This window comes from Leucoraja erinacea, chromosome 6, assembly GCF_028641065.1.
Source record: "Leucoraja erinacea ecotype New England chromosome 6, Leri_hhj_1, whole genome shotgun sequence".
NCBI classification, from domain to species: domain Eukaryota; kingdom Metazoa; phylum Chordata; class Chondrichthyes; order Rajiformes; family Rajidae; genus Leucoraja; species Leucoraja erinaceus.
In genome coordinates this window covers 70,237,683-70,252,211 of record NC_073382.1, presented here as the reverse complement: position 1 = coordinate 70,252,211, position 14,529 = coordinate 70,237,683, and the positions used below count along the sequence as shown (strand labels likewise).

Below are 14,529 nucleotides of genomic sequence, written 5' to 3'. Positions count from 1 at the left end.
ATCGGCGCGGCCTTTCCCGGAGACGCGCCCGGGGCTCGGGGCTCCGGCGGCGGGTGCAGCGTGGACTGTCAGCACGGAGCTGGGGCTCGCTGGAGGGGAGCGCTCCGTTTCGTTGGCCCGCAGCAGACGGCAGCCTGAAGCTGCGGTCTGCACAGCTCCAGCTGGCGCGGCGTCTACAGCTCGGGATCCCTCGTGGGGCACCCGGGGGGAAGAAGAAGCTTCCACCGCCGGCCCGCGGCCAACTTCTACCGCGGGTCCGGTATGGACTTAACATCACCCCTGGAGGGGAGCTTCGACCGCCGGCCCTGCAGACTGCGGTGCTTATGGCTGCGACATGGAGGGAACTTTAAATCTTCGGCCGCTGGCCTATACCAACTAAAAGCTTCGGTCCGCGGTGGGCATGAGCCGACTCTGGACTTACCTGGACTTGTACCTTGTCTTTACCATCTGGACGCCCGCAGCAACTGCTGCGGAGGGTTGAGGTCCCGACCACGGGGGAAAATGGAGGAGGACTGGCCAAATTGTGTGCCTTCCACCACAGTGATGAATGCTGTGGTGGATGTTTATGTTAAAATTTTATTGTGTTTTTGTGTGTGCCCTTTATCATTGCATCGCTGCTGACATATCATTTCACTTGCACTTTTTGTGCAATGTGACAAATAAACCGTTGTATTGTATTGTATTGTAGTTTAGTTTAGAGATACAGTGCAGAAAAAGGCCCTTTGGCCCAATGAGTCCACGCTGACCAGCGATCGCTGTACACTAACACACCTACACACACGAGGGGACATTTACATTTATACCAAGCCAATTAACCTACAAACCAGTACGTCTTTGGAGTGTGGGGGGAAACCGGAGCTCCCAGAGAAAAGTCACGGGGAGAACGTACAAACTCCTTACAGACAGCACCCGTAGTTGGGATTGAACCCGGGTCCCTGCTGCTGAAAGGCAGCTACTCTACTGGTGCGTCACCATGCCACTTAGTAAAGAACAATTTAACAGACCTGTCATTGTACATGGGAATAGTGTCTGGAAGCTCATATGAACCACTTCATTCCTGAAAAGACTCCCGATGTCAGGAATTTATAGAATATTTTATAACAGGTTGGACAGGTGAGGCTTGTATTACAGAAGTTTAGCAGAGTGAGAAGGACTTCACTGAAACACTACCAGCATGGGAATTCTTAACATAGTGTTTGTGGAGATGATGTCTCCACCTCCTTAGGTTTAGGTTTATCATTGTCACCTGTACAGAGGTACAACGAAAAACTGTGTTTTGTACGCTGTCCAATCAAATCAGATAATACTAAATATAAATACAATCAAATTAAACTCAAGCATGTGGGAAAATCTAGAAACCGATATCATTGTTTAAAAATAAGAGCTCATTAATTTAAACCAGAGAGATGATATTTTTCCCTCAGAGGGTTATGGGTCTTTGTGGGTTCTTCCTCAAAGGTGGAAGAGCGAGATAGATTTGTAGGGGTAAGCAGGAATGTGGAATTGAATTTACTATCAGATACCCATTATTATCTTACTAAATTACATTTCGGGTCGAGATCCTTCTTCAGACTTCAGACCCTTCTTCTCGACCCAAAATGTCACCCATTCCTTCTCTCCAGAGATGCTACCTGTCCCGCTGAGTTAACCCAGCATTTTGCAATTATCTTCAGTTTAAACCAGTATCTGCAGTTCCTTCCTACACAAAGTTTTGGACAAGTTGGTTCAGCCTTGGTCATGACCAGAGGGATGGATAGAGCCATTAACTGGAAAATAAAGCTCCTGTTGGGGGGAGCAAAGATAATTGTCTCTTTCTTCCCATTATGTAATCAGCAGAATTGCCACTCATAGAGTGATACAGTGTGGAAACAGTCCCTACATCCCAACTTGCCCACTCCGGCCAACAATGTCCCAGCTACACTAGTCCCACTTGTCTGCACTTGGTCCATATCCCTCCAAACCTGTCCTATCCATGTACCTGTCTAACTGTTTCTTAAACGATGGGATAGTCTGGCAGCTTGTTCCATACACTCATCCATGAATGGAACAAAGATGAACAACATTGTCAATCAAAGAGCAGTGATAGTAAAATGCATCTTTAAATCCAATCTATTTTGGGATGATGGCACAGAGGGAAAATGTCCCACTGAGTTTCTCCAGCATTTTGTGTCTATCTTTGGTTGAAACCAACATCTGAAGTTCCTTCCTAGATCTTTTACTGAATGGTGAAGCAGGTTTCTAAGGCTGAGCAGTCTCAATTAATGTTCATGATTAATGACAGCAATAACTTAGTTCAATGATAAAGTTTAAATACCATTAAAATGGAGAAAATATAGACTGAAAACAAAGTGAATTTCTTACCATCTAGAAGAATTTAGTTTAGGAGTGCCAATATTTTCAAACAACTGAGTTCTGGATGCAACCCTAGGGAGATGGATAGATAGTTTCACAAATCATGTTAATTAAAAACATAGTTTTTCATATGATTAAGTATATTACATTTCATGCTCTTGTGAAAATGTTAATGCATTAAATTCATCTTTGTCCTTTGAAACAAACATGCTCCATAAAGTCGCAACTAATCTTTCATCATGGTATAATAAACAGAATCATTTTAAGGAGGAAGAGCTCAGGTACAATTTCTTATCTCCTTTTATGCATCCATGTCTTGTTTGACATCTTGCTCTTGTGGCACGGAAACCAGAGCCTAGTATCTTCAGTTTTCCCACACTCCCTACTTCAACCCTCATTCTAACCAGGTCCCAGTTATTGTTGAGGACTGTGTGACAGCCATTCACAGCAGTCTTTGTCTGCATAAGGATTGGGAAGAGCTATTAAAATATGCGTGTAATTTCCTGACTTTAAGGAAAATAAGATGTTTTTTCCCCCGTGGTTCATGATACTTTTCCCATCAGTTTCTTTTTGATAAATGCTCATCCAGAAGTTTTGAAACTCTGTATCCAGAATTTACTTTTTGTTTCCTTTGTGAACTCAAATGCTGACAACTGAATCCAAAAGAGGTGCTGGTTTGTAGGTTAATTGGCCACTGAAAAGAGTATATAGGTGAGTGGAAGAATCTGTGGAGGGAAGGGGTAGTTGATGGGTATACGGACAGGAGAGTCAAATAGGACAAATGTAACTGGATACTTTATGGTCCCAGCAAACCTTGTGGGCCAAATTTCCTGTCTCTGTATAATTCTACGAATATTTCTGTACCGGCCAGCTAGTAATTTAAACTCTAACTATTCCATGAAATGCACAAAAATGAATTGCAGGGAAGAATCAATGTGATTCTTTGCATATAATTAAACAACACCAAAGCTTGCATCATCAATATATTATTAATTGATGGTGAAACATTTACCTCACTAATAAAGAAACAAAACATGGAAACATTAAATGCCACAACTTAGTAGTCTCAGAAAGTACTAAATATCTTCATAATTGGTAAACTGACAAGGTAATTGATCGTGCTATATTAGGGAACATGATAGATAATGTGTACCCAGCAAGATTCCACAAATGGTAAACATGATGTATGGCTAGTTGCAGTGGCGGACTGGCCAGGGTGTCAGCTTGCCCAATGGCGTGGGCCCCTATATCAAGTGGGCCCCTGATGAAGTGGGCCCCCTGTGTCTCCCGGCAACCAATATTTTTAGACCCAGTCTGCCACTGGCTAGTTGTATTATGTGTTACTTTGCTGTAGAAAGAAGGACCAACCTCGGTTACATATCCAAGTCAAATGTGCCATCTTCTGGCTTACAGATGAAGGAAAAAAATACCAGGATGATTTAACTAATTTAAAAACAATTTGGGCTCGGAATTCAGATGTGCAGTTCCAATTCCTCTCAGTTTCATCAGTATAACTACATGAGCTCCTCTAATTCTGGTCTCTTGTTTATCCACAATTTTCATTTGCTTATCCCTTGAGCAGTTATGTGTCCAGCTGCATGATTTGTGAAACTGGTAAACCACCCTGAAAAAATTCTGGCGCTCTTTTCCCTCCTCTATTCAGGCCTCTCCTTAAAACTCACCTACCAATTTTATAATTCCTTTTCCTAATATCCACATACCGTTCAATACTAAATTCTGATTGTTAACACCCTCATAAAACACTGAAAATTAATTTATTATTCTAAAGACGTCACAGAAATGAACCATAATATATATACCGGAGCCCGTAAATTCAGGATGCAAAAGGATGTTGGTTGATCACAGGATGTTGAAGTCATATTGCCAACTCTGAAAGTTTGATTCTACTAAATTCATAATCAAATAATTTTTCAACCATCAGATGTGCTGCAGACTTCCAATGTGAAGACCTTCATGACACAGGGCCTCAGACTTCCTCAAATTATAATCGAGATACCTAATAATGCTTTGTTTTGAGATACAGCATATAAACAGGCCCTTTGGCCCACCGAGCCCATGCCAACCAGCGATCCCCATACACTAGTTCTATCCTATATACTAAGGACAATTTACCAAAGCCAATTGACCAACAAACCTGTTTGTCTTTGGAATGTGGGAGGAAACGGAGCTCCCAGAGAAAACCCACATGGTCACAAGGAGAAAGTACAAACCCCGTACAGACAGCACCAATAGTCAGGATTGAACCTGGCGCTTTTTGGCAGCAATTCTACAACTGCGCCACTGTGCCTCCACAATAGTTTGTCTGCTTTTGTTAAAAAATCTTTATTTGTGGCTTCGTGAGCAATTCCAAAAACCGGAATGACATCCAAAGACAGGAGAGAAAATCATTCTCTCGGTCTCTCTCCCCCTCAAACAGCTCAGAACATGGCCTCTGTTGTTGCTCACCCTCCGTCCCAAGTATGTTCACAAACCTTACTAATGCTCTCAATTGAATTTCAAAACTTTAATATCATTATCCCCTGCCCCCAACCAGCACCACCAACACAATGCCACTGAGCCTAACTTCACTGCAGGAAGCCATGTTTTTGGTGGTGTGAGTTGAGAGTTGGACTCTGTTTATAGAAGTTATACTGTATGGACATTTATGCTAAAAGCACTTCTGTTTACGGAGACTTAATTCTAATACATTGCCGTGAGCCTAGTTTCAAATGGCCAACTATTATTCTGTGTCTTGTAGTTTCTGGGAGAAGGGAAGGGCTTGAGCAGATTCACACTGCCTAGTTTCAAGAGATTATACATGCACTCACAAAAATAATCTTCTCAATGGTAACATTGGTAATGTTTTTAAATCTATCAATTTAAACTATTTCTATCAACAATGTATTTGATTTGAAGTATGTGGCCGAATATTTTTTTTTAGTTTTAAAATATTTTAAATCATAGAATCATGGAAATATTCAGCACTGAAACAGGCCTTTGTAGCCTTCTGACTGTAAAGCCCATCTATGCTAGTCCCATCTGCCTGCATTACGCCTGTATTCCTCTCCTATCCAAATTCCTGTCCAAATGCCTTTTAGATGTTGTAATTGTATCTGCCTCCACTACAGATCATTACAAATATTTACCACCATTTCTCATAAGGTCATAAGGAACAAGAGTAGAATTAGGCCATTTGGCCCATCAAGTCTACTCCACCATTCAATCATGGCTGATCTATCTCTCCCTCCTAACCCCATTCTCCTGCCTTCTCCCCATAACCTCTGACACCTGTACTAAACAAGAATATATCTCTCTGCCTTAAAAAATATCCACTGACTTGGCCTCCTCAGCCTTCTGTGAAACATTTACCCCTCAGTTTTTGAAACTTCAACGCTCTCACCTTAAAAGTGCTCTTGAGTTCAAAGCTTCAGTGCCCTGACGATTTATCCTATCTATCCATGCCCATCGTAATTCCATAAGCCTCTTTCAAGTCACCCGTCTCCTGTGTTCCAGTGTGAATAAACACATCCTATCCAATTTGTACTTATAACTGCAGACCTTCATTCCAGACGATAGAATCTCTTCTGCACGCAACCTATTGTCACAGCATCCTTCCATTTGTGCTGTGACCAAAATCCAACATAATACTCATAGTGTGACCCAACCAGCGTTTTAGACAATGCAACATGATATCTCAACTCTTACAGCTTCAGCTTCAAGCATAGCAAATGCCTTTTCACTGTCCTATCCACCTCTCTATATAAACACTTCTAAGGTGCCTGGCATTTATGTTATATGTCCAACCAGAATTTAACCTTCCAAAATGCAAATGTAGATGCAAAAATCTCCACCAGAGGCCCAGCAATCCCCTCCCTTGCTTCTCTTCACATTTTTCACCGATAGATCATGTCTGGTCCTGGGGATTTTCTACTGTAATGTGCTCACAAGTTTCTAGCACCTCCTCCTTCCTGCTAAAGATGTGCTCCAGAATATCAGCATACACCTCTCTGAACTCTCCAGCTTCTGTGTTCTTTCCCTGGTAAATACTGATGAGGTTTTCATTAGGATCTCATTCATATCCACTTGCTCTATTCTCCTGAAAGGATATTTTCCTTCTAATACATTTTAAAACATCTTAAGGGCGACCTAATCCGCGAGTTCTGGTGAGTTTGCCCGCGACTCATACTCGCAGCATGGTCGACACGAGGTCGTAGGAGGTCTTCGTAACTCTCCTTCATGCTCGAGAGTGGTCTCCACATACTCGAGGCCTCAGCTAGGTCGCGGCGTTTTTCTCAATATGGTAAAAAAAGGTAGCAATGGAAAAAAATCAATACTTTTTTTACTCGTAGGTTTCGTCGTAGTAGGTCACAGCAGGTCGGCATGTTAGTCATAGGTAATCGAGGTTAGTCGTAGATAGTCTTCATCATAGTCGAAGGGAGGTCGAAGGAGGTCTTCTTCATTCTCCACTATTCAGCGTCCAATTTTCCCGAAGTTAGTCGTAGCTAGTCGAAGCTGGTCTTCAACATAGTCGAAGGAGGTCTTCTACATAGTCGAAGGAGGTCTTCAACATGTCATTTTTTTTTAATCTTCTAAACTCGCCAATTAGGTCGCCCAAGTGGGACAGCCCCTTTAAGATTCACCGTACTCTTACTTGCCGAGATCATGTTCAGTTTGCTCCTAATTCCTTTTTTAGCTTTTTTATAGTATCCCCTGTAAACCTCAAGTGGTTACTTGCACAATTTTAATATTAAAAACTATATTACCATGTATGTCATCAGTAAAGTGTAAAAAGGTTCACTGAATCAACACCAGTGTCAAATGTGTAATGAAAATGTTAGATGGTCATAGAGTCATATAGCACGGGCACGGGTCATTCAGCCGAATTTGTCCATGCTGACCAAGATAAGTTTGTCCCATTTGCCCACATTTGGCTACAATCTTTCTAAATTTTTCTCATCCATGCCAAGAGTCAAGGGTGTTTTATTGTCATATGTCCCAGATAGAACAATGTAAGAACCTCTGTCCTCTGGTCTTGATTTCCCTACATAAAAGAACCCATGCATTCCATTGCAATCAATTCCCCTCATGATTTTATGCATCTTTATAAATTAACCCCTTAGCGTCCTTTCACTCAAGGAATTAAGTCCTAGCTTGCCCAATCAATCCCTGTAGCTTAGGCACTTGAGTCTCGGCAACATCTTCATAAATCTTCTCTGCACTCTTTCCAGCTTAATGACATCCTTCCTAAAGCAGAGTTGGCAAAACTGTACACAATACTTCAAATGCAGCCTCAGCCATGTTGTGTACAACTGATGAAGGCCAATGTACCAAAAGCCTTCTTCACCACCCTAACCATCTGTGACCACCTTCAGAGAACTGTACCTACACTCATAGGTACTACTCTGCTCTACGGTACTCCCTATACATTATCATTCATTGCCAAGTTCCTGCCCTGGTTTGCCTTTACAAAATTCTACACCTTGCACTTGCACTTGGACCCACTTGCCCAGCTGATCAAGATCTTGTTGTAATTTTTGATAAGCATCTCCACTATATATGATACCACCTACCCTAGTGTCATCTATAAACTTACTAATCAAGCATTGTTCATCTAAATTATTGATATACAATGTTGATCAATGGCGATTATTTTTCATTAGCACAGTTATTTATAGCTACAAAGGGTTTTTCACAATAACAGCACTTACACTGATCCTGGTTTCTGATAGCCATTGCTTGCTGTTGAATCTAGTCTTCTTCTAGTAGCCATCTTTGGAGGAAGTGCTGGGTTGGATGTGATTTTAAGTGTATCTTTTAAATCCACTGAAGACAGATTCTGAACAGAATTGCTAAAAATTCTCCCATTAGTACCTGAAAACAATTCAATTCAACTTTAATGTCATCGCACAAATACAAGTATGAGTACAACGAAATGCAGTTTTGCGTCAGTCCGTAGTAGTTGTGCATAAAGAAATAAAAAAAAATAGAAAGAGAGAAGATACAGAATAATCAAAAAATACAGAATAATTAAACAATGGGGACGGAGGGACCGGAGAAATCTATCGGCGGGACTCCGAGTTCAGCAATGTGATTGTATTGTTGTAGAAGCTGTTCCTCATCCTACTAGTACGTGACCTGAGGCTCCTGTACCGCCTCCCTGATGGGAGGAGGGCAAACAGTCCATGGTTGGGGTGTGAGGGGTCTTTGATGATCTTCCCAGCCCGTCTCAGACACCGTTTTCAGTGGAGGGCATCCATGGCAGGGATGGAAAACAATGCATCAAAACAAAAACATGTCTTCAACTGTGCAAAATAATATCAATCATTAAATAAAATCTTGCTATAAACCTACCATCAGTTATAGGGAGCGAAGTTAGAGAGGTGGTTATTGATCGCTTAAGCACATTATGTTTGTGGGGTCCTTCACTGCACAGACTTAAGGGTGGAGGTTTGTTTCCTGCAGCCGACACCAGATTCTGAGAATCTGACAGACCATCCGTTTTAACGGTGTCTTCACTGGAGCTTGATTCCGGGCTAGTTGTCCAAACGACTGTGTTCTTTAGTCCGGGCAATGTGGCAGGAGTCTGTACCCATGGAATTCCATTGTCTCCTTTCTCTCTTTGCACATGATGTTGAGAGGAGCTGGTTTTAGAAGAATTGTTTAGTTCCGATGAATGAGAGGAGAGAGATTCTATGCTTCCCATTGGTGTACTGTCCGGACTGCTGCTGAAGGCATCGCCTAGAAAGAACAAGCAGTGTATACAGTTTGACAAGTTTATTGCGGAAAGTACAAAAACTTCATTGCGACTGAAAGACGTGAATTGCAGATACATGTTGAACAATACTATGAGCCATACTTATCATTTCCAAGTACTATTTTTTGCCACTATTTTTAGTTTTAATTGAAAATACTCCTACACAACCTGTAAATTACCTTACAGTCTAGTGATAAGGCCACCTCACCTCTCACAATAATGGGACATTTCTGAAAACATTTCAGACCCAATGCATAATACTTCAGCATGAACACAAGTGTAAAGCATTTCCAATCATATTTTATCGATGCCAAATTCCCCCAGAACTTAATGAATGTTGGAAACAGTCATTTCAAAAGCAAAATTAAAAAAATATTTAAAAATGCATTGACGCAGAGTAAAAACATTTTAGCAACAATTAAAACTGTTTTCTCTCATTTGGAAACCATTGAATCTTACGTGGTTACAACAATGAAATAATCTGTCAAGTAAAACAGTAAAAGTTTTCTGGTTAATGAGTTTTTACTTTCTATGCTTGAAGAATAATGACTGGATTTGCAAATTTCAATTTATGATGATAATTCACAAATCGTACAGATTTTGACTTCAGTAATAGCACCAAGTTCTTCGTAAATTTCACTAAATTCCTTAATTTTGGAATCTCCTTAATGGACAATAGGAACACATGCGTATGACGTATTTGTGTGTGCAGTTTTGGTCTCCTAATTTGAGGATGGACATTGAGGGAGTGCAGAGTAGATTCACCAGGTTAATTCCAGGAATGGCAGGACTGGCATATGATGGAAGACGGGATTGACTGAGCTAATATCCACTGGAATTTAGAAGGATGAGACGGGCTTATAGAAACATATAAAATTCTTAACGGATTGGATAGGCTAGATGCAGGAAAAATGGTCCTGGTGTTGGGAGAGTCCAGAACCAGAGGTCACAGTTTAAGAATATATGGGGTAGACTATTTAGGACTGAGATGAGAAAAACTTTTCACCCAGAGAGTTGTGAATCTGTGGAATTCTCTGCCACAAAAGGCAGTGGAGGCCAATTCACTGGATGTTTTCAAGAGAGAGTTAGATATAGCTCTTAGGGCCAATGGAATCAAGGGATATGGGGAGAAAGCAGGAACAGGGTACTGATTTTGGATGATCAGCCATGATCATATTGAATGGGGGTGCTGGCTCGTGGGGCAGAAATGGCCTACATCTGTGCCTATTTGTTTTGATGTTTCCATGACTGTTGTTTATCAACTGCCACTCAAAGTGCAACACCATCAACCCTTCCAAAGTCATCGTCAAACTCAGGGAACTGGGTCTCTGCTGCTCCCTGTGCAACTGGATCCTCAGCCTCGTCATTGGCAGACCTCAATCAATGCAAATTGGCAATAATATCTCCTCCTCATTGACGATCAGCAAGGGGACACCTCAAGGCTAAGTGCTCAGGCCTCTGCTCTACTCCCTGTTTATGCCCATTATTGTGCAGACAGACACTACTCCAATGCCATCTTTAAATTCGCCATGGTACCACCGGCATTGGACGAATAACACGTAATAACAAATTTGAGTACAGGAGGTAGGTCGATAATCTGTTTGAGTCGTGCCAGAATCCTCACCATAGGACTACATCTCTCTACAGATTTCCTCTTCTAACTTCCACGGACTGAAATAGGGAGATCACAGATGACTGCAAGAATAAGAGGGTTGTAATAGTGGGGATTATAACTTTCCCAAATATCAACTGGGATAACATATTGGTAAAGCCTTGGATGGGTGGAATTAGTTAAATGTGTTCAAGAACTATTTTAGATGGGTACAATTACAACATTTAACAAATGCAGGTACATGGATATGAAAGCTTTGAAGTTAACATGGGCCAAGTGAAAGCACGTGTGAGTAGCTCTATTGAGCAACTCGGTTGGTATGAAAGGGTTGGGCTAAAGGCCCTGTTTCTGTGCTGTTTTGCTCACTAAAGGCTCAAAGGGGTAGTTCACATTCATCTTCTCAAAGACAATTAGGGATGGATAATGAATTCCAGCCTTGACAGTAATGCCATTGTTTCCAAAAGTGGATAAAAAAAAAAAAAATAAACTCCTGGAAAATGAAAATCTTCAGCGCCATACTTTCTGACCTAAAAATATGCAGTCTCTGCTTCCACCACCCCTTAAGGATGAATTCCAAAAACTCATGACCCTCAGAAAAATGCTCATCCCCTCTGTGTTTTAAACATAGAGCCTTTATTTTTTTATAGGTGGCAAAGTAGTAGTTAGCAAAGCTGCTGCCTCAGCTCCAGGGGCCTGGATTCAACCCTGACCTTCAGTGCTATGTCTCTGTGAATTTTGCAAGTTTCCTTCTGTCATTGCGTGGACTTCCTCTGGGTGCTCCACTTTCTTCCCACAACCCAATCATGTGATAAGTAACTCTGATGCATAAATTCAATTAGCCAAACTGTATCTTTCTGTGCAGTGAGAAAATATGGAATTAAACATCGATCCCTCGTACCTGCACTAGATTTTCCACAAGAGCAAGCATCCTCTCCACATCCACCTTGCCAAGCCTTCTCAGGGTCTTATATTTCAACCAAATGCTTCTAAACAACCAATGTCCATAATCTATTTGCCAGATTTTTTCTCACTCACTTCACTTTGCATAAGACAACTTGTCCATTGTAGGTGTCATCAAGTAAACTTTTTCCAAACTGCTTCCAATGCATTTACACCTTTCCTTAAGTAAGAAGATTAAGTAAGAAGATGCCTTTGAAGCTTCTGAAATTTCATTGCAATCCTAACCAAAGACAGGCATTATTCCTGATCTATTGTTTAATACTTATGGGCCCTGTCCCACTTAGGCGACTTTTTAGGTGACTGCAGGAGACTATGCGGTCACCACATGTTCGCGGGTGGTTGCCGGGGAGTCGTGAGTAGTGCCCTCAGACTCGCAATTTTACATGTTGAAAAATTAGCGGCGGCCAGAATTTCAACTCCATGGAGAGTAGCGAGAATTCTCGTGCCGTAGGTGCAGTGGTAGTGAGTTGCCAGGATGTCGTAGGTTGTTGCCGTTGGTGACCGGTGAATCTCATTGGCTCATTGGGAAAAAAAAATGTAAACAGTAGTTTTCAGAACCAAGGATAACCGACCGATAATGTTAATGTCCGCCGAGCTTCACAGCCGTGTATCTCTGGATTCTAAAAAGCTGTCTCTACTCCTTCTACCCACCCCGTCTCCACTTTCTCCCCCCTCGTTTTAAGGACTTAAGTGACCCTTCCCGTACACTGTGCTTTCACCATCTTAATTACAGCGCCAACCTTCCTGTTCATCGTGGTTTGTGCCTGTATCACATTGGCTTTGCAATGTTCAAGTCGAAGTTCCAGTCGCCTTTTTTTCAGTGACCTGCTACAACTTGACAGTCACCGGCAGTCGCCTGAAAAATCGCCTAAATGGGACAGGCCCATTAACCTGCTTCAATAGCACTGAAATAAATGATCTAAATCTCAACTCTGCAGTTTGCATAAACATGTTCTGGCTTTTTAAGTAATTCATTACTTGATGAGCATTGAGAATTTTCTGAAACTATAACATCATCTATCCTTCTGGAACAATTAGATCTCTGCACAGTCAAAAATGTACTAATATGTGCTGAAGAAGCAGGCTGGTGGCATAATGTGCAGTAATGATAATGAAGGTATGTAGCCAGAAATCTTTCCATATAGTTCTCGGTCTTTGCCAATCCAAAATGCTGTTTTTGGACAAACTAGAATGGTAATTTTGGATTATGGTGCATTAGGTGCATGGGCAGAACAGTAGTAGAGGTGCTGCCTTACAGCGCCAGAGAACCAGGTTCGATCCTGACTATGGGTGCTGGCTGTACAGAGTTTGTACGTTCTCCCTGTGATTGCGTTAGTTTTCTGACTGCATCAGTTTCCTCCCATACATCCAAAGCCATACAGGTTCATAGGTAATTGGCTTTAGTAAGAATTGTAAATTGTCCCCAGTGTGTAGGATACTGCTAGTGCATGGGGAGATTGCTGGTCGGCACAGACTTGATGGACTGAAGGTCCCGTGTCCATGCTGTATCTCTAAAGTCTAATGGGTCAAGGGGGAAGAGGGAATAGCTTGAAGAATAAGAAAGTAATACTAAAATGTTGTGCGTTCCACACCGTCAACAATCTCTTCAATGATCTCTTCAATTCAATCTCTTCATCAATCTCAACAATATGTTTCAGGTGTAGATTTTGAGTTTGGAAGCAATTGTGATGAAGCAATTTTAAGTATAAAAGATCTGCATAGGTTAAACAAATGATCCGTTTTGCTTACTGTCTGCATCTGCCAGGCACAGGGTTGGGGTATAGATGCCTCTGGGACGTCTTGGACCTGTGGACAGGCAAGTAGCCTTGCTTCGCCTGGATCCTGATCTCTGCTCAGGTTGAGGAAGAGGAACATTGGGATCTGGTGGGGTATTGAATATCTGTTGATAAGGAAAATAAAATACTTGCAAGAAGATATTTAAAACGGGGTGTAAATCAAACATTAGATGGTCAGGCAGCATTTGCAGAGAGGGAAGAGAGTTGACACGTCATTAAATTAAATATATAACAGGCTGGAAGGTACATGACACAGAATATATTATATTTAAAGCATGCAATCCACGAGCTATCACCGTAACCTTACAGTGCTTTTGATGCAAAAAAGTGGCTTACAATTATGTGCCTCCACGCATCAGATGTGGCTAGGTGATGTAAATTCACACCCAATCTCTAATTAATACCATTACTCCCAAAAATATTGGAATATAGACTATTAACATCCAATTTGAACCGTAGAGGAAAACAAAAATCTTAACACCAAGGGACAAATTCAGCCACTGAACTGTTTAAATGAGTTATCAAGAATGTCCAGATTTACTGAAATTGATTTTAAGAAGTACCCGATGCAGTTAATCTTAGCTTTTTTTGTTTGCTTTAAGGGATCACACAACTATCACCATGAGCAAGAGAGAGGGGTAAAAGATAAACATCTGTCCCACTAGATATGGTGCAATCTAAGAGACCTGTCTTGAAGAATGCTCAACAATCTCCCCAGAACCAAATGCTTACCGCCAGCTCTTTGAGGAGTAATGTATCAGGAAAGTTGTAGTTATTTTGGGCGGTTGTGATAGAGATCTATTAGATCTATTACATTCTATAGGCACGGCTCCAACCACCTTTGCAAGGACTGCATTTATATAAAAAATCAGTTTCTGAATTAGTCCTCGAACATTTTTGACAACACAGTACTGGATTTCACATTTTCTATCAAAGAGATAAAATAATCTTTCCATGGGTTACCGGATTCCAAAGATCCAAGTGAGCTTTGTGAAATAAAAGAGGAAAAAGTATGAGGGAAAGACAACAAATGTGGAGGTGGTGAGGGACATAAA

The 14,529-nt window shown here is 41.4% G+C and overlaps 1 protein-coding gene across 1 annotated transcript in view; it reads right to left on the bottom strand.

The window, feature by feature from the left end:
- The window catches only part of arhgap42a (Rho GTPase activating protein 42a), a 252,691-nt gene that overhangs the window by 12,097 nt on the left and 226,065 nt on the right, over nt 1-14,529 (bottom strand). Inside the window, exons 19-22 of the mRNA XM_055637337.1 lie at nt 13,428-13,578; nt 8,704-9,090; nt 8,061-8,223; nt 2,362-2,424 (exon numbers count right to left, since the gene is read on the bottom strand). Coding sequence (XP_055493312.1) covers nt 2,362-2,424; nt 8,061-8,223; nt 8,704-9,090; nt 13,428-13,578 — 764 coding nt within the window. The remainder of the gene's footprint in view (nt 1-2,361; nt 2,425-8,060; nt 8,224-8,703; nt 9,091-13,427; nt 13,579-14,529) is intronic.